Source organism: Coturnix japonica, chromosome 5 (genome assembly GCF_054131305.1).
Source record: "Coturnix japonica strain WE chromosome 5, WE-NBRP24, whole genome shotgun sequence".
Lineage (NCBI taxonomy): Eukaryota > Metazoa > Chordata > Aves > Galliformes > Phasianidae > Coturnix > Coturnix japonica.
In genome coordinates, this window is record NC_140667.1 from 54,729,101 (window position 1) to 54,747,814 (window position 18,714).

General features: G+C 42.9%; 1 protein-coding gene across 3 annotated transcripts; it reads right to left on the minus strand.

Moving 5' to 3' along the window:
- Nucleotides 1-7: 7 nt before the first annotated feature.
- Nucleotides 8-17,696, minus strand: POLE2 (DNA polymerase epsilon 2, accessory subunit). 3 transcript variants are annotated; one of them, XM_015865918.3, is made up of 19 exons: nucleotides 17,489-17,696; nucleotides 16,539-16,639; nucleotides 14,427-14,502; nucleotides 12,938-13,015; nucleotides 11,612-11,705; nucleotides 9,964-10,038; nucleotides 8,705-8,788; nucleotides 8,204-8,260; nucleotides 7,828-7,876; nucleotides 6,730-6,802; nucleotides 5,627-5,799; nucleotides 3,924-4,013; nucleotides 3,685-3,739; nucleotides 3,049-3,108; nucleotides 2,874-2,951; nucleotides 2,352-2,460; nucleotides 1,047-1,223; nucleotides 799-866; nucleotides 8-180 (listed from the first exon to the last, which is right to left on the minus strand). In XM_015865918.3, the coding sequence occupies exons 1-19, from the start codon at nucleotides 17,554-17,556 to the stop codon at nucleotides 162-164; spliced, it is 1,584 nt and encodes a 527-aa protein (XP_015721404.1). In that variant the 5' UTR covers nucleotides 17,557-17,696; the 3' UTR covers nucleotides 8-161. The 3 variants fall into 3 exon arrangements, 2 of the variants coding, with proteins under 2 accessions (XP_015721404.1, XP_015721405.1); XM_015865919.3 differs by having other exon boundaries at nucleotides 17,512-17,646; XR_014946856.1 differs by lacking the exon at nucleotides 3,685-3,739.
- Nucleotides 17,697-18,714: the final 1,018 nt, after the last annotated feature.

Below are 18,714 nucleotides of genomic sequence, written 5' to 3' on the forward strand. Positions count from 1 at the left end.
CAGCACATTTTTGTGTAAAAGTTTATTATTTCCATACAAAATAAGCTGGGCTTTGCCATTTATTATGAACAGCCTGCAATACATCATCAAATCAATCCATGTAAACGATGCTATGGTTGGCCTCACAAAGGCTCCGTCTCTTTTTGCAGTCCTGTAGGGAGTCAGAGCCCCTGAAGCTTGCTGAAAATACCAGACAAAAGCAAGGTTTAGTTAGAAAGAAATGCCAAGACGTATCACATTATTCTATTTTGCCATCCATGAAAGACTTCATCATGTTTTGATCTACCTAAAGACCTCAAGCATCTCATGGTACAATTATTTTCTGTATTCAAGTGAAGATTACACACATCTCTCTTTTATCCACCCCCTAATGTGGAAGATTATACACTTTTGCGTGACAAAAAGCTGCTGCAGCAAGACACCAAATTGAATCAGAGCATCATTGGAGCAGCCTTTTGAGTTTGATTGTGATCACAAATAGGACCAAAAATCATTCCTAAGTGTGATGAACCCAATGCAACAAGTAAAATGTTCAGAAACAAATCCATTTCCCAACTGGGTCTCAGTTACTGAAAGTCATATAATACAATCTATGTTTTCGTTTACTTTTGGATCATGTTTCTCATCACTGTTTCCTGACCATATCTTCTGAATGTCTCGTTTTAGGTCTAGGCTTCAGACTTCCTTACACTGCTTAAGTGCAAAGCTAATTCTGTTAACTGCTGAACATTCATTCTGGTTATATAATTGCTTTTCTGATAACTAGAAAGTCAGCAAATGAAATGAATATATATTTACCTGTCTTCAACTGTCTTGTTGGAGGGGTAGAATACCTTGAATGAAAACCCACTCCTTGGGAAGGAACCCTGTGAAGAAAAATACGCCACAGTTGTGTAAGTACAGATGGTAAGAGACACACCCATATATAACTACATTCCCTTTGGCAACTGACCCATCATTAATATTCCTAATATCTTAATAAAGCTATTTATGAATTCAAGGTTCTTTGTACAAGTTTTATTCTGTAAAGCGTAAGGAAATCTTACAGGATTTATGCAGAGACAGTCAGTGTTGGTGACAGTGAAGGGGTCGTATTTATCCGCAATGACGAGCATATCTGGCACAGGATACACCCTCAGGGCGTAGTCGTAGGCCCAGTACACAGGGCTGACATAGAGCGGAAGCGGTGTCAGGTGTCCTTGTGATAATATGGTCTTTACAAACTGCGAGATAAACACAGAGAGTTCATCTGAACCACATGCCATCAGTCACACTCATTCCTACAAACGTCCTGCCAATAGAGAAGTTTTGAACCTGGAAATATGTCTCATGCATCTCACTCCCTCTGATTAGAGGGGATTTGCATAGCAAGCAGTGATTCCACAACAGCTAGCTCCTCATTTGTTTTCTTTTTTAAGTGCAAAATCTGTTCATCTGCTTCTCCAGCCCAGGAGGTACCAGCACTGCCATAGATTTTCTGCAAGTGTTTGATCGTGGTTCATTCTTTTATTCCTCAGGGCTTTTCTTGCAACACCAGTTAACCACAAGACCAACACTTTACAATCTTTACCCCAAAGTTGTGTTTTTGATTCCCAAGTGACACCTGCTGCTGACCAGCTGCCTCCCTTGTAATTCCCATTTTCATCTGGCAGAATCCAGGAATCCCTGTATGAGTAAATCAAGGTTTACAGGTGATGGGGAGAAGGAAGAGTTAAGTTTCCAAGTCAAACAAATTAACAAAAACCCCAAAACATATAAAATAAATAGAAACAGACTCCATCCATCACAGCAATGAGTCAGTGCTGTCTAGATCCTTCTCATTCAATTATATCAGTAAGTCTCATCAACTGCTGTGCGCTCATTAACCAGAATCAGAGCGCTGTGTCAATGTATCAAAAGCAGGATTAAGACTTCAAGTGAAAAGGCAGATGAAGCAGATGACCTTTTGGAAAAGCGACGTGCTGCTTTACTGCAAATGTCACTGGTTAATGGATCAAATCTTAGAAAGGTAATTTGTATTAAGCTTTGCCTTTAGGAATCAATGTGTTGTGGTACAACGTTTTGTGGTACCACCAGCCAGCTGCTGGGAAGTTCTGAGCTAAAGGACAGCTGCAATGGGACAGTCAGAACAACTCGATGTCCTTAACAAGCATCCTGGTTTCAGTTATCTTGCTATCAAGATATAAATACAACCAGTACTACGACATGCACAGATCCCTCCTCTCAACTCTTTCAGGACACCTGGTTACTCTATGAGGTTCACAAACATATGCAGCCCAAACACAGGCCTGCTGATGATAGACAAGAACAAGAAGTCAAGAACTCAGCAAGAAGTGCTGAACACAACTCACGTGGTTGGGAATGTCCATGCTGCTGCTCGGGAAGCGGACACAGTTCCTGCACATTTTGTTTACCAAATCTTCACGAAAGATAATTATTTCTTGTGTGCAATACTGAATCCTAAATGAGATCAATGAAATTAAATAAAATACAAAGAAACGCTAACAGATGGAAAGATGTATTACAAAGTTAACCCTACTCTAAGACGTGAAAACATGCATTTCAACTAAAACAATACCTCCTCACCTTCCCTTCTTTCCCTCCAGACTGAGAAAAAAGACATTTTTGAGGCTTTTTATATGTAGTTATTAAGCTCCTAGCAGTAATTGCAAACTGTTTTGCTCAAGATGGTGTCAGCACCAATTTATTCTTATATTAATGTATTTTAAATGAGTTGCAATTAATCTAAGTGAGGAATTCTCCTGATTTAAAATGTTAAGACCACCACATCTGCACACAAACTAATCACTCAGTTAAAAAGAACAGGAAGAGAACAAACCAAGATGGAAACTCTCAGTAAGTCAGACTGTTACCTGCAGGGGTTTGTGGTGAAAACTGAAAATGGGACCAGCCGCCTGAATTCCTGAGTGATGTTTTCAGCCAAGGGAGGCCTAAAATTAAATAGCAACACGTGAATCACACCAATCTCTTACTTTCTTTAACCATTTAACTCAAATCTTTTAAATTTAAAAAGTGAAGCAAACTGACCGTGGTAAAACAGAACCGGGACCGGGATCTTCAGGGCCAGGAACAAACACAAACCGACTACTGCAATAAGATAAACACATTGCTTTTATACAACATCATCCAACCATTTGTTAGACACTGCCACAGTTTCACAGATGAACACAAGTAACATATTCCATGGCAGAGCTGACCTTCAGGCCTTATGAACAACTTTAATCACATAAGGCACATACCCACCCCGCACTGAAGTGGGAGAACTCTTATGTTTAAGAAATACTGCTCTGGAAGCCCATCCCAGGAACTGGCTCTGCTTCATGGCTGCTGTTAGGAACTCAAAGGTGAGAAGCCAGAAAGGAAAGCCTGGCTGTCTCCCTGTTTTTCTTTCTTCTGTATATTCAAACATCTGTAGAAAGTATTTAGTTCTGGAGTTTCCATCTAGCAGGGACACGAGAAGAGACAGATAAAGGATCCATCCCTCTTCAAGATGGTGTTGTTTTGCTTAGCTTTCAAACTGGCAGCCCTGGAGAACCATGCAGGCAAGAACAGGGAGGCAGAAACAAGAAACTCTTTGCAGGCAGTGTTTCAGATGACGTTTCCTGGGGTTGGTACAGAATAAGCAAGTTCCCCCTGCCACCCCCACAGCACTTTGCTGTATACCTTTTATGAATGCTGGGATATTCACATATTATATCTGCAAGAGCCTTCAAAGAACCTAGAGCCAGAAAAAAGAAGGTATCTATGAAGCAGCACTTGGTTAGAACAAAACCACACGTGACACAGATCATTTGTACACTTTCGCACAGCAAAAACATTGCACTTCCTTTCTGCCTTCTTCAATAGTTTTACCATCTCTGTTTTAATTTAATGTTCAGGACAGACTACGAAGAATTCCACACCTTTCAGAGACTGAATCTGGTTTTTTCCATATGGCGCAGATGAGAAATTTCCACAAAAGAAAAAGCAGGTTGGAGGAGCAGAGGAATAACCTGGGAAAACAAAGCACGTGTGAGTGTAACATCCATCCACCTCAAAATCCTTCATCATTCAGCCTCCAGTCCACTTCATGAAAGGCAAAAACCAAAGCAGCACTTCAAGCTCTGCTTCTATTAATACTCCCAACTATTTTCTAGACACAGGCTTCAATTATTTATAGTTCCAACAACACTGTTTGTGTGTATACAACTAACCACTGACCCAGTCACACAATGACACAACTAAGACCTATAATAATAATACACTCTTTCCTTGAAGAGAAAAACAGCAAGTAAGTAGCAATGGATTATTATTAACCCCCATGAGTCATTCCAATTCAAAAGCTCTCCCAATATTTAACTCATTTTTTAGCATTATGAAGCTGACTAACCCTCACCATAGCACTAATGACACGGGTTTGGTTTGGTTCAAGGATCTTGCCAACTCTCATCAAGATACAGAACTGGTTTCCTAGCTTCAGAGTTAACTACTTCACTTCTCAGTAGACATTATGACAAAACGTTCAATTTTCCTTAAGCAAATCGCAGTTTGGCACCCTTAATTTCATACTGCTTGTTTTTTAAGGCAGCCGCCCTCTCACACCTCCATTCTACCTAAGGCAGACAGGACAAGCTGTTCCAAAACTGTTCTGGAATACAAAGAAGCAATTCACAGATCTCACAGATGCTTGTTATCCAAACATTGCCATCATTACTAATGTAATGATGCGGGGAAGAAACAGCCCATATTTTGAGAATAACTGACATTTTTCCATTGGTAAAAAGCAGACAGGATTCAAGAGGGACTGCTCATCTCTGATGAACTCAATGTTTTCTTTAAACTAAGGCTTGGACGACGTTTCATGAACTTTCCTGTCAAAGCACATAAAATGGCTACTGCCCAAAGCAATATCGGTGCTAAAAGGTTGATGAAAAGGAAGTGACAGCTCGCAAAAATATAATACAATCCAATTGGTAAATCTGTTAAAGAGAGATCCAAAAGAAACAGAATAGCAAGCATGAAATGCAAATAGTTACCATTAAAACTGCAGCAAGACCTCGCTGGCTTTACTTAGGCTGGGGTTCAGTGGGGTTCAGTGGAATACTGCCCACAGCTGGGTTTATTGTTACTTTCTCAGAACTGAAAGTCACCCAAAACACACAATAAACAAAGCAAAAGGACACCTGGAAATCGATGCCCAACCTTTTCATTTAAAGGCATACCTGTGAACAAGGTACAAAACACCCTATTTCACAAAAGAGCACAATCAGACCGCAGTGAGCAGAGCCTGGGCACAGCAGCCCAGCTGCCAGCCATAAGCTGACCAGCTTGCCCTCATGGACAGTGATGCTCACGTGAGCAAACACAGGATGCAAGTACAGAAAGCTACATCAGCTTACAGCTCTGCAAAGCAGGTTTCCCATGGGATATTTCCTGTGCAGGCTCAGCGCGAGGCCAGAGCTCTCAGCCCAAAGCAGGGGGGGCATAGCCATGGAAGTGGACCCAGGGCCAGCTAGCTGTGTGTCTTGTCACACTCACCAGTGCCACCAGCAGCACTGCTAAGGATCAAGGGAGATGGTAAAATTTCTCTAGAACAAAGCTCAGACTCAAAGCAGCCACCACCTACCTGAAAACATCGTATGCAGCTTTTCTAGTACTTCTGCTTGGTCCAACCACACATCAGAAAGAAACACAAACATGGCATCCTCATTTTCATCCTCCAGCTGCTTCAGTTTTGCAGAAGCCTTTACTGAAGTTGAGGAAGGACCTCCAAAGAAGTTTATATTCCCATAGAAGGCTCTGTATTATTAGAATATTCATGTTAACTCTGTTCTCTTCCCAAATAATTACTAGTTTTGATTATGACTCACCTGAGCCATTTTAATTATCATTATTATGAAAGGTAGCTCAAATTGTATCCTTTATCATTTAGTAGCTGATGGAGAAACCAAGGAAAAGAAATGGCAGTCACCCGCATCTAAAGCATGGGCTTTCACGGATTATCTCAGGGTAATGTGTACCCACGGTCCCCTCCCTCATCCACTCCCTGAGCAATATAGAGTTCCATATTCCTATCTAATAGTATTTAGTTATGCCATCTAGAAGTGCTTAGATCTCAGTGGTTATTAACACGCAGAACATGCAAGTCTCAGAACTGCCTCCTTAAAATTGTATTTCACAGAATCCCAGAATGGCCTGGGTTGAAAAGGACCACAATAATCATCCAGCTCCAACCCCCTGCTGTGTGCAGGGTCACCAACCAGCAGCCCAGGCTGCCCAGAGCCACATCCAGCCTGGCCTTGAATGCCTGCAGGGATGGGGCATCCACAGCCTCCTTGGGCAACCTGTTCCAGTGCATCACCACCCTCTGGGGGAAAAAATTCCTCCTAAGATCCAACCTAAACCTCCCCTGTCTCAGTTTCAAACCATTCCCCCTTGTCCTGTCACTGCCCACCCTCACAAACAGCCATTCCCTCTCCTGTTTATATGTTCCCTTCAAGTACTGCAGGGCCACAATGAGCTCTCACTGGAGCCTTCTCCAAGCTAAACAAGCTCAGTTCCCTCAACCTTTCCTCATAGGAAAAGAAAGTATTTATTCTGAAATATTTGGGGAGGGGAAATAATAGCATACTTCAATGTCACAAAAATTATAAACTGATAACGAGCTTACTTGGAAACCTACAACAAAATACAAAGTCAGAGTGAGGCTGCCAAAAGTCAGTTTCATACCTAGTGGCAGCAGACGGCTCAGTAGGCGGAAATCCAAAGGCATTCACATGAAAAACTTCATCTTCATACCAACCTAAGACATTTTTGAACAACAAAATAACCTTTAGTTTTTGTAACAGCATCATACTCCAGACATTAGTCAGACAGTTGGCAGCTGAGCTGCTCAGTCCCAGCCTCCATCAATCCCGCTCTTGTGACAGCACCAGTCCCTGCACTGCTCAGCAGTGAACCGGAGCGGGGAACTATCTGGCTGAAAAACAAGCTGAGCGAGATACCAACTATTTTAGGCCTTGACCATTTCTTTGAATGGATTTGCTGCACAGCCACATAATCTTCTCAACCCAACTGAGTAAGAATGTAGGAAAACAGCAATCATTTCCGGGTCTGAATGGTCTGCATCAAACCGCACCCTTTCTTGTGAACTGCCATTTCTTAAAAGCAGTAACTGAGTGGTACCCATTCCCCACCAGTGCTTCTCTTCTACTTAACGTATTTCACAAATTTTAAACACAAAACATATTCACAGGATGCACAGAGCAATATCCCACAAACACCAACGTCCATCACTGCACGTCTAAGGCTCCAAAATTACAGACACACTCTCTTAATGAGAAGCCTCTGAAGGGCCAAGGCTTTGACAACACAAAGCAGCATTTCCTTATTTTTTATTCACGGAGTCATAGAACCATAGAATGGCCTGGGCTGAGAAGGACCTCAATGATCGTCTCATTCCAGCCCCCTGTTATGTGCAGGGTCGCCACCAGACCAGGCTGTTCAGTTATTCTAGTCCATGTTTTCCTCTGGTCCTATCTCCTCCAAGCATGCTGCAGACAGACCAACTGAGGCCAATGCCATTAGGGTTTCTCTCACCCCACGGACATCACTGAAAAGCATAGAATGTCACAGAGCTCTGCCTCGAGAGCCTGAGATAACAGGAAAGGTTTAGGGCCAACAATCTCAGTTACAAGCTCAGCTCATGGTCAAGCCTCACCAAGATGAGATTTCTGTTTTTAGCCACGTTTGGCAGGTGTCTAACTGCAGCAAGAGCCACCTGCAGAACAATTCATTCCAAGTCAAAAAAAAAGAAGTCTGCTTTACCTTCTGCCAAAACAAAGCATGATTCGGTATATAAACCACTGTGGAACTGGTGCAAAAAGGTTAAGAAATATATTTTTCTTAGATCAGGACTCTTATACTAATTCTGTAGCCAAAGTTTGCTTTTCAGCCAGCGTAATACAAACAGCACACAAACAGGAACACGCTCTGCTTCCACCAGCAGGGATGCTGTCCTTGTCCTTCAAAAGGGCACTGAGCTCCAGCAACCATGAAACTTGTAAAAGAAAGAAAAAGATTGAGCTGCAACTTGCAACTCTCTACATCATTCTTAATAGTCAGTATGGATGTGTTATTTAAATTAAGCACCTCCAGACATACAGGGAATTTATTCAACTCTTGGATCACATGTAAAGGATATTGCTTTACTAAGATCTAGCTGGACAGCTCCTGTAGGGTCTTCTAGGAAATACTTCCCCTAAAAAACAGGATTAATTACTGAAGCAAAGTATAACGAAACATGCAAAGGCTTTAATCACAAACATTTACCAGTCAGCATTTATAAGCAGTTTAGTGAAGTGTTTAATACTTTATACTTGGAGCACAGAGCTGGAACAGAAAGCAATGTAGTTTATGTTAGACTTCCTCTCAGACACTGCTGGTGTACTCCTCCCTTTAATCACAGGCCAATGCAGTGCCAGTGAAACACAGTGATTGGAGGCCTCAGCATTTCAGTATTGAGCACACCCAGAAAATGTTAACTTCTTTTTAAGGAATGAGTCTTTCACCATAGACACTGATGGCAGCTCCATCATCAGCTTATACAGGAGGGTAAGGTGCTGACTGAGCCTTCTCATTTTCTAATATATTCTAGTGCTGAATGAATGATGATCTGTACAGTCCACAGTAAATAGCAACTTACCTCCTTGAGCTGAGTTATCATCCCAAGGACAATCACTTCCCTCACTTTCGTTGTATTGCCCAACAGACTTTCTACTGTTTTTAGCTGGAACCAAAGGCAAAGAATCATGTCAGACTAACTCCAGCTCTCCAAAACAGCTTTTTTGAAGCAAGCAAGACAAAGTATCACACAGCATACACACATATTCTTGCATAAATACACAAACAAGCTAAGACAGAATTCAGGTTCATTAGAAAATCAGGGACACATTTCTGAATGTCAAATGTAGCACCAAGAAGTGCTTAGCAAGTAAATATTTGTTGTTGCTATTTTGCTTACAAAAACATTAAAACTGAAAAGAATAAGTGGCAATTTCTGCTCTAGCATATGAATTTCAATTGTAGTAACTGGATCTTCAGCAGGATCCGCACTGAACCACAGGGCCAGCCTCCACCCAGGCAGTAACATCAATTATTTTTGCTGAGGAACCTTAGATGGATGACAGAGAATAGCCCTGAGTAACAGCAGTGATACCACACAGCAGGCTGTCTGCATTCTCCGGACAAACTCATTTAGGTCTGCCAAGCTGCAGTTAAGGGAGACGATCCTCCCAGAACACCAGCATAAACAATGATGCTCTTGCCACTGCTGACAGGAGAATAGGAAGCTGTCAAGAGAAAAAGATGCCTACAGAGGCTGTATGGAGATGCAAGCTCGACTCAGCTAAGGCCACTTGTTTTTTTTCCCTACAAGATGGCACGCTCTGAACAAGCAGGAACAGGCATGGTGCTCAAAACAAAACCTGTTATTTGCTACCCAGAGACACACATATGCCTGTTTTTTTAAAAACACATAATAATAATGTAATATCAGAACAGCATTCAATATTCAAAAACCGAAATGGAAACACAACAGACTCAGATTGTGAACTTATTCAAGTGGAGGTTTGTGAACCTGGTGCTTATGAAAGAAACGAGAAAAATATTCTCAAGTAAAGGGAAAAGAAGTGTAAAGCCGAGCAGTTAATGTATTTCCACCTTGGGAAGCCACATTTCTTGTACACTTCATAGCTGTTTTTAAGCAGCTTGGTCATCATGCTGATGTAAGCCACATAACTGCCATTTTGACACACCAGCTAAAAATGATAGAAAAAAATACTCATTTTCATTGATCACCCATATTGGATGGAAGAAATAATGTGTCACATGAGGAGTGCTGCTGCATTAAAGTGTAGCACCAAGAACAGTTCCCTCTGCAAGAAATAAAGAAAGACTTTTTACCTGGAATTTGCTCCTACTGTCGTCAGGATGAACGACAACTGCTGCAGGTGTGAACAGCTCATGTCTGTGAGTCCTCTGCACAAACCAAAATTGAAGTAATATAGTTTTAAAAAAAGCAGTGCTGTCAAAAGGTTCATTTACAAGCACCATACAAAATAATTTATGAAGTTCTCTCACTCTATTTCATCCAGAAACATTTGACTTGTTTTCGCACAACCAGTTGTGTTGACAGTAATTTGCTTCTAAGAAATAGACTCACACTGGACTATAAAACTAAGCCCAAAAAGTAGATGCATGTGTAATAGCTTTAGAAGTTCTTTCTGACTACCTGCAGGAAAACAGTGAGACAGCAAGGGAAGGTAAACTGTATTGATTGCTGGCTATATGGAAGAGAGCGGGTCCTTTCTTCAGGGCAGGGCCTATTATAAAAGCAAATACTTTTTATTGTTGTTTTGTGTTTGAGGTCTTCATTTACAAACAAGGGCAAGCTACACTACAACTAAAGTGCAGAGCACGTAGAAAATGCACTGTGCAAATTTTCACTTCTTTCAATGTTCTTCATGCAGTCTAAATATCTCTCCTTGGAACAAACCCATTGCTACCAGCCCATGTACCACATGCAGGAATTAAAACTAGCAGCCTTCACCCATCGTTATTTGAACGTTCACTTTTTTGGAGGTCACAAAGGAGTAAACTTAACATACTGTTTGCATGAACTAAATCTTCAGCTAGTGGCCTTCCAGGACAGAGGCTCCCAGCAGTAGCACTCTTTGGAAGACAGAGTTGCTGGTGCCCTGGGGTATGTAACCCTGGTCCAAAGGCCAAGCTAGTCACTGTGGGGTGGCACAGCAAAAAGCTGGGCTCGCTGCCTGCCAGCCTCCTGGTGGTTCACTGGGGTTGGGGCTGCATGGAGCCTGCTAGCACAAGGCATGATCTGTGCTGCGCATCTGTTAGAGCAGACACATCATAAACAACAAGTCATCACATCAGCCATTCACTCCCTGATCTTATACTGCTCATGCCAGACTGCAGGGCAAAGCACAGAGGGGTTACACTCCAATGTGTGGGGAGAGTGGATGGCAGGAAAGAACTGAGCTGAGGTCCTGCTCAGGGATGAGCCCAGAGGCTGACTCCAAGCTGAGTGCACAGACTGCACAGGGCCACCACCTACAGATGCTGCCAATAACTGTGGCTACCACCCCCACAGCAGTGCAAAGTAAGCCCTGCTGGGGAGTTCTGCTCAGGAGCTGCTCACAACTGGGGATAAGCCACAATTGCCACCATGAGATGACAAAGGGTAGCTGGCTCCTACTGAGCATTCTGAAAACTGGAAAATGAATAACTGAAATAAGCCAGAAGCAAACGTCAATGCTTCAAGAAGAGGCCAAATGAGAGCTTCCCAGGATTTCAGGTTTGTATTATCTCAACAAGCACTACGCACAATGACAGGCTAGTAACACAGGAGAGACAAGAAGGCACATATAGAAACAGATAACCTGCTCTTATGACACAATGCTAAAATGCTCAAACACATGCATCCATCACACTGCATGGCATCAGTTGAGAAGACTATATCTGTATTTAACAGCAGAAAAGAAGAAGCATTTTGTCCATGTATTCTGTTAAACAAAGCAAAACTGTTTCTGACCTGTTGTAAGATGGAGTAGCGTTCACGAAACAACTCTGCTTTATCTCTGGCAGTTCCAAATAAATTTGGTACAGGAAAGTTGGTCATTGATAGACTGCAAGAAGTTCAACAAAATCAAGGTTAAAAAAGGTACATTCCACATACAGAAATTACTTATTGATCTAAAAGGTGTCTGCAAAGCTGTAACACTACTGCATAATATATGTAGGCAATGAGCAAGATTTCTGCTAGGGCCACCGTGTTTCTGTTTTTGAAGGCTACATCAATTTAATTTTCCTCTACATCACAGACCTCAAGACCTGTATTTCCATGTGATCAGGACTCTGCAGAAGTACATCCTTTAAAAGCACTTATGCCTATTAAGTGACTGTGAACAAGTACAGTTTCTTCCCTTTGATGAACAGAATGTCTTCATGCAGTGCTCTGCTTCTCATAGCCTAGAAAGCCAGAAAGTGGCACTGGAATCAACCTCCTCCTGCAAACACACAGAATGTTGTGGCTGACCGACAGATTCATGAACGAGGACTAGAAAATGACATTACATGAAGGTCATTGCAATGCCTCACCATGAACGTCACCAACAATTTCTCAGCTAACAACACCTGCAGCGGCTGTACAGTACAGCCTCTATTGGGCTCAGCAGTCAGGACTGCTTGCTGTTAATGTAAATTCTTCAGTAAATGTAAATGTTCTAGCAGAACATTCGTAACCAATTCCTGCAACTACTTCTTTCTTTTTCCATCCTGGGGGATCTCTGTGTGCTCCATTTTTTTCTATTTTAAACAAACTGTAGCTCTCTTTAGAAACGCCCCAGAGCTTCAGGACGTTGTAAGCTACAGCCTAGAAAATAAATACAGACAACAGAGAGACCAAATTTATTGGGAAAAAGATCCATCAGCCAAATACAGAAAGAAAAAAAGCAATCGTTATGTTAGTGATGTATGCCCTTAGCCTTCCTGTCTCTTGTATTCCTTAAATGGCATGAACATGGTTAGCACATTGTGTGATGAACACTCCAGTTTCAGAGCTAGTCAGATCACAGGCAGCACAGAATGCACTGCCACAGAGACAGAGATGGCCATTTCTGCTCCATCCTACCAAGTGGGGAGAAACCCAATGGCACATTTATTAATGAGCCAGCATTTATCACAGCCTCTGTAGAGTCAGTCAGGCTTTGAGAAACAAAATTATCTTACTCTCTCACACGAGCTTGAGATGAGTTAACCCAAGAGGGAAAGAAGAGAACAGAGACTTCTTAGACATACAGAAATATAGGCTTTCTCTTAAAACAAGAAGCAATTGAAGCTTAAAACATGCACGACTTACGGTATAAATCTCTTTCTGTCTGAATTATAAATGTAGCGTGGAATATCAAAGGCTCCAATAATGTTGAAAACATTTTCTCTGAAATGAGAATTTACAGCATTAACTGAGGTGGAACTAACAAACAATAAGGAGAGAAAATAACTAAACAAACATTTGGAAGAGAAGTGCATTGGCTTTGTTCTCTATTACCCTGCATTACTACTGTATCTCCTGCTCCACTTTACCTACTGGCTACTTCAGCACCTTCTAAGCAAAAAACGAAAGGAGATTTACTTAGAAATATCACAGAGATGCACCTTTTTCCATTACTATCCTCTGGTACCTTTTCTGTCAACAGAACAGTCCTGGTGTGCTTTATGTGAATAGGTTTAAACATACACAAAACTTCAAACCATTGACTGAGTTGATTGATAGCTCCTATTACATGTACTGGTTCTGTTCTTCTCTCCCATTACTCTCTTAGCCTAAGAGCATCAAATTGATCAGAAGAGATGAAAATTTTTCCATGAACCCTCACTATGGTTTTGAAGCACAGGACAACAGTTGCTGCCTATCAGACAATGGTGTCTCAGACTTCATACTGTTTATTTCGTACGAAACTTTATCCCCAAGCTTCCTTCATTGTAATTTAAAGTCTGAGAGGCACAAGTGACCTGTGAAGTATTCCCTTCAGGACTCTGCAGCGAGAACCTGTGCAGCCAGGACCAAAAAACGCATTTAAGTACATGAAGTGACATAAGAAAAAGTCACTTTGAAACCGTCAGCATTATTAAGGTTCCAATGACTGGGAGAAAAGTCAAAAATAAATGAATTTGCTTCACACTGAGGAACTGTGGGATCACAGTATCTGCCATGCCTAACAAACCATCTGTTTTCATGATTTGCATTACGATGTCAATACACGAGGCAAACACTGAAGAAAACACATTCATCACAATCACAAATAAAACTCTCAGAAGCTCAAGTAATTGTTCTCTGCTTTGTTATCAGAGAGTGAAAATCAATCATGGTTCTCCAAATAACAGCCCTGCCAGACAAAACAAAAAAAAGCAGAAAGCAGCACCCTGGAGGAAAACTTTTCCAAGTGCTCTTATGAAAGTCACAAAAACAACCTCATATAATTTTCATCTGGAGAAAAGGAAATAAAGAAACGAACAGAATTAACGAGTCCCCTCTAAACCCTAACCATTGGTTTCTTTCATCGGTTAATATTCAATCTGTGTCACATGTAACACATAACGAGCTCATTTTAATTCCAGAATGTCAGCATTATATTTAGAATCCCCCAGAGGACTATCCATGAGAACCAATTTTCTAAGAAGGAACCATTACCAACCTTCCAAGGCAGCATCAGGAAGACAAAGCACAAAGCAATTACTGGCATGTGTAGCACTGCTGGAAACGCCTGGCATTTATTTCCCCATCAGAAATAAAGCAATGTGAACCAACTCCCACAAAGATCAAATAAAAAGAGATAATGTCACCGTACATTGTTTCATCTATCGCCTGGCTACATTCCTGGACAGCTGCTTCCACGGTGGGCAGTTCAATCATATTATTTGACACTGGAAAAAAAAGATCAAAGGATTAAAACGGCAGCATAAGGAGAGTGGTAAGAAAGCAAGGAGGTCTCAAATATATTACAAGAAATGGTTGAGTCTTCTCTATTACACAAAGAAGGGTATTTTCACAAAGGTAACAATACACGGGATGGATCGCTTAGTATTCTTACTGGTAGGATGCTTCTCTAGCGAAAAATTAACCCACACACATATTGTGCCCACCCTTAATTCACTAAACGTGGAGAGCAAGACAATTATAGCTCATACAAAGCTGCCAAATACACCACAAATGTGTTAGATGAGAACTTTCACATTCTGGAGGTTCATTTTATTCCAGAACATTATCGCACAGATTGCTGTCATAAATAAGTATTCAAACAGCTTAGCACAATTCTGGAGACAGGCACATTGTTGCCTTCATAGATGTTAAACTGATTATTGAAATTCAAAAACATTTCTAAACACGAGCGCGTCATTAAATTTGAGAAGGAGACCAGGGATTCATAAAAGGACTTGGTCAGTGATGATCTTTTCTAAGTTCTTCACTAGGAGAGTGGTTAGGTCCTGGAACAGGCTGCCCAGGGAGGTTGTGGATGCCCCGTCCTTGGAGGTGTTCAAGACCAGGTTGGACGGGGCCCTGGGCAACCTGATCTAGTAAAGGTGTATGTTTGGTGGCCCTGCCAGGCAGGGGGTTGGAACTACATGATCCTTGAAGTCCCTTCCAACCCGGGTCATTCTGTGATTCTGTGAAAATCCCACCTTGCACAAAGACCAGCGTTAGCAAATCCACCCACAGGTATTACACTGAACCTGGAGTTTCTTGTACTGATTCAGAACTGTTCAAAAATGTGCAGGGTGTAGTTTGTACCAGCAGGCTTCACACTAGGTAAGGACCAGCTCTTCAAACTGCTTTAGTTCCCCATCTGAGCAACTGTGTTTTCCAATGGCTAGTGTAAGAATATAAAGTTGTAATTTCTGTAGTTGCTACTCTATAGATAAAGCAAGCAAATGAACACATTTTATTTAACCTACTTTAGATAGGAGAAGCTGAAAATGTTTCCTGAACTCCTATGAGGCCTAACATTTATTCCAGGTCTCATTTATATGGGACTGAATCTCCTCAAACTAAAAACTGGCCAGGTTTCCTGGTACTCATGAGCTCAAATCAGTAAACACACACATGTGTGGGGCATCGGTGCCACCTCCCTCAGCCACATTCAAGTAAGGATGTGACAACCCCTGTGTTCTGTGGCCCATAATTAGGGATGCTGTGCCTGAGGACACAGTTACAGCGAGGCTCTGAAAATTACAGCTGTCAACAACACTAATATTTCTCTGGGCCTGGGCTACGGAATAACAAGTGAATTAACTTCTTGCTATTTCTTTGGTTTATTTGAATATTTTAGATGACAGTTTCAGATGCAAAGATGCTCACACAAACTCAGCTGGGAGCTCTTAGTAGCTGGCATTGAAGAACTTCAATACTCCTGGAATCCAAAAGTCAGGAGCTACCAAGTTGCCAACTTTTCAAATAACAAAGTGACACTACCTTGTACAGAATGGCCTGGGTTGGAAGGGACCTCAAGGATCATGAAGCTCCAACCTCCCACCACAGGCAGGGCCACCAACCTCCACATTGATACCAGCCCAGGCTGCCCAGGGCCCCATCCAACCTGGCCTTGAACACCTCCAGGGATGGACGGGGCATCCACAGCCTCTCTGGGCAGCTGTTCCAGCACCTCACTGCTCTCACAGTAAAGAACTTCCCCCTGACATCCAACCTCAATCTTCCCTCTTTCAACTTCAATCCATTTCCCCTTGTCCCGCTGTTATCTGCCCTCTCAAAGAGTTTTTTCAAAGAAGCTTTTGCTGACACTACAAACTTCAGTATTTAACAAAATAAAATGTCAACAAATCTTGATCAACCTCCTAGACCACAGTGACACTGTAGAGCATAAGTTGTCACTACCCCTGTCTGAATAACACCGTAAGTGCAAGATAAACATAGCAAGCTTAGGAAAAAAACAGTGTTTACTTACAAGGCTGTTTTTCAACCGCATCGATGATTTTGTCGATTACATCTTCAAACTCTTCTTCATTGAGGGACCGAAGAGTTTCAGTGAGATATTTTACAGCTTCCCTAATGTCAACAAAGAAAGTCAGCCCAAAAAGCAATTCATGTTCAGTAAAGCTCATCTGAATGGTGTCAGTTCTGGTAGATGTGCATACTCCCCATGTCCCTTTTGGGCACCTTTTGGGACCACCTTCACCTTCCTTGCCAAGGGCTGGCTCACCCCTCAGGTACTGCAAGCCCATGTTAGCCCCAGCTGCCCTCTGCAGGACACACTCCACTTTATCAGCAGCTCTGATACTGGAGTTATTGTAGAATCACAGAATCAGTCATGGTGGAAAAGGCCTCTAAGCCCAACCTATCCTCACTGTGTCCATTAAGCCGCATCCCTCAGTGCCACACATGGCCACACACAATGAGAATTACAAATCCACTCCTTCCCTCATCCTCAGACTACACACTTGCAGTTAAAGATAACGATTTTCTTATTAACATCATCTGCCAGACAATCAAACTGGCACCTCAGTTAACGGCCCAACCTTCTCATTGCTGTTTAACAGTGGGCTCAGGGCTCGGTCTCCTAATGAAACTCATTATTCCATGGCCAGGACCTCGTCCAAAATAATCACAATCTATTCACAACAGGTACAAAACAGAGCTATCACTATGCATGATCTTCAAAGGCGAAATACAATTATCGACCCAACAACGCATCAGCTGATCGGAGAGGGGATAAAGGAGAGCTTTTATGCAGCTTTTGATGCTCCCTAGACCCGCGCCGCGGGCGGAGGCGGACGGCAGAGGCCCATGGCAGGGCAGCAGGCGTTCGGGCAGCCTGAGGAGCCGCCGAGCCGGGCCCGGGCCTGGAGCCGCCTCCACACTCGCCCCGCGCCGCCTTCCCCTCGTCCCGCTACTCACGCCCGCAGCAGCAGCCCGCGCACCCGGAACGCGGAGCTCAGGCGGCGCCGCAGCCGCTCGGGCTCCATGGCTGTCGTTTGGCGCCCAGCAGCACCGCGCCGCCCCACAGCCCTGGCCCGGCCCCGGGTGGGAGGAGGCCGCGGGACGGCGTGGATGGCGAGTGCAGCTGCGGCTCCGCTGCTCCAGCCCGGCCGGCTCCAACTCCGCCTGCCTTACTTGTAGTAACGCCTTTACCCACTGCCTTGTGAGCTCTGTAGCAGGAAGGGCACACCGTGAGCCTGGTCTGTTTTCTTACACTCTGACATATTATCTGTCCCATCCAAACATGTTCACTGAGACAAATGTCAGTTGGCCCCAAATGCTGTATAAGTTACACTCATAGTTCAGTTCATCACCCCACAGCAGTAACTGTCAATGCTCCAGCATCAGTAAAGATGAATCAGGTTGGATAAAAGCTAAAAGAGCATTGCTGCAGTGGCACAGCTGCCCAGCAGTGCTGGAGGTGCTTCATAGCCATGGGGACGTGGCACTGAGGGATGTGGGCAGTGGGCACAGCAGGGTGGGCTGGGGCTGGGGTCTGCTCCAACCTGAGTGATGCTATGATCCTACAGATGCCCCACCACTGACTTTTCACACAGGCAGGGAATTGAGCATCTTTAGTCTGTCACAGCATAGCAAGTCCTAGCACAAAGCACAGTAAATGCGCTGCACCTCTTGCAGTTCCAGTCCTGTGGGGCAGCTGCCTTCTCTCCAGCCAAAAAGTGACTGATATTTCATCAAAATACTCCCAGCCTCATCTGCTGAAGCACAGCTTTGCTTCATAGAAGGCTCAGAAAGCAACTCTGAAAAGATCCTCAATCAAAACACTGCAGGGATATAAAGCCAGATTGAAAATGTCAGCTTATTTTCTGTAGTCCATTCTCAACTGCATCATTTATAATCAATCCCCCTCATCTGGAGGAAGCTCATGGGCAAAGCTGAATCTATCTACTCACTTTAGACATAAAACTACCAGCTGACAGGTCTCAGCTATTTTGGCAGGAAACACGATCCATTTTTCAGCTCAGCTAGGTGTGAATTATGAACCCTTATGTAAGTTCTTCTATTTGCTAAGATTACCACCTTTTCTTCTTAAAGAAAAATCCAATGCTGCCAATGTCTGACCCAGAGAAGGAAGGCAGCCCTCTCTGAACATAAGAAATGGTAATTTCTTTTAAAATACATGT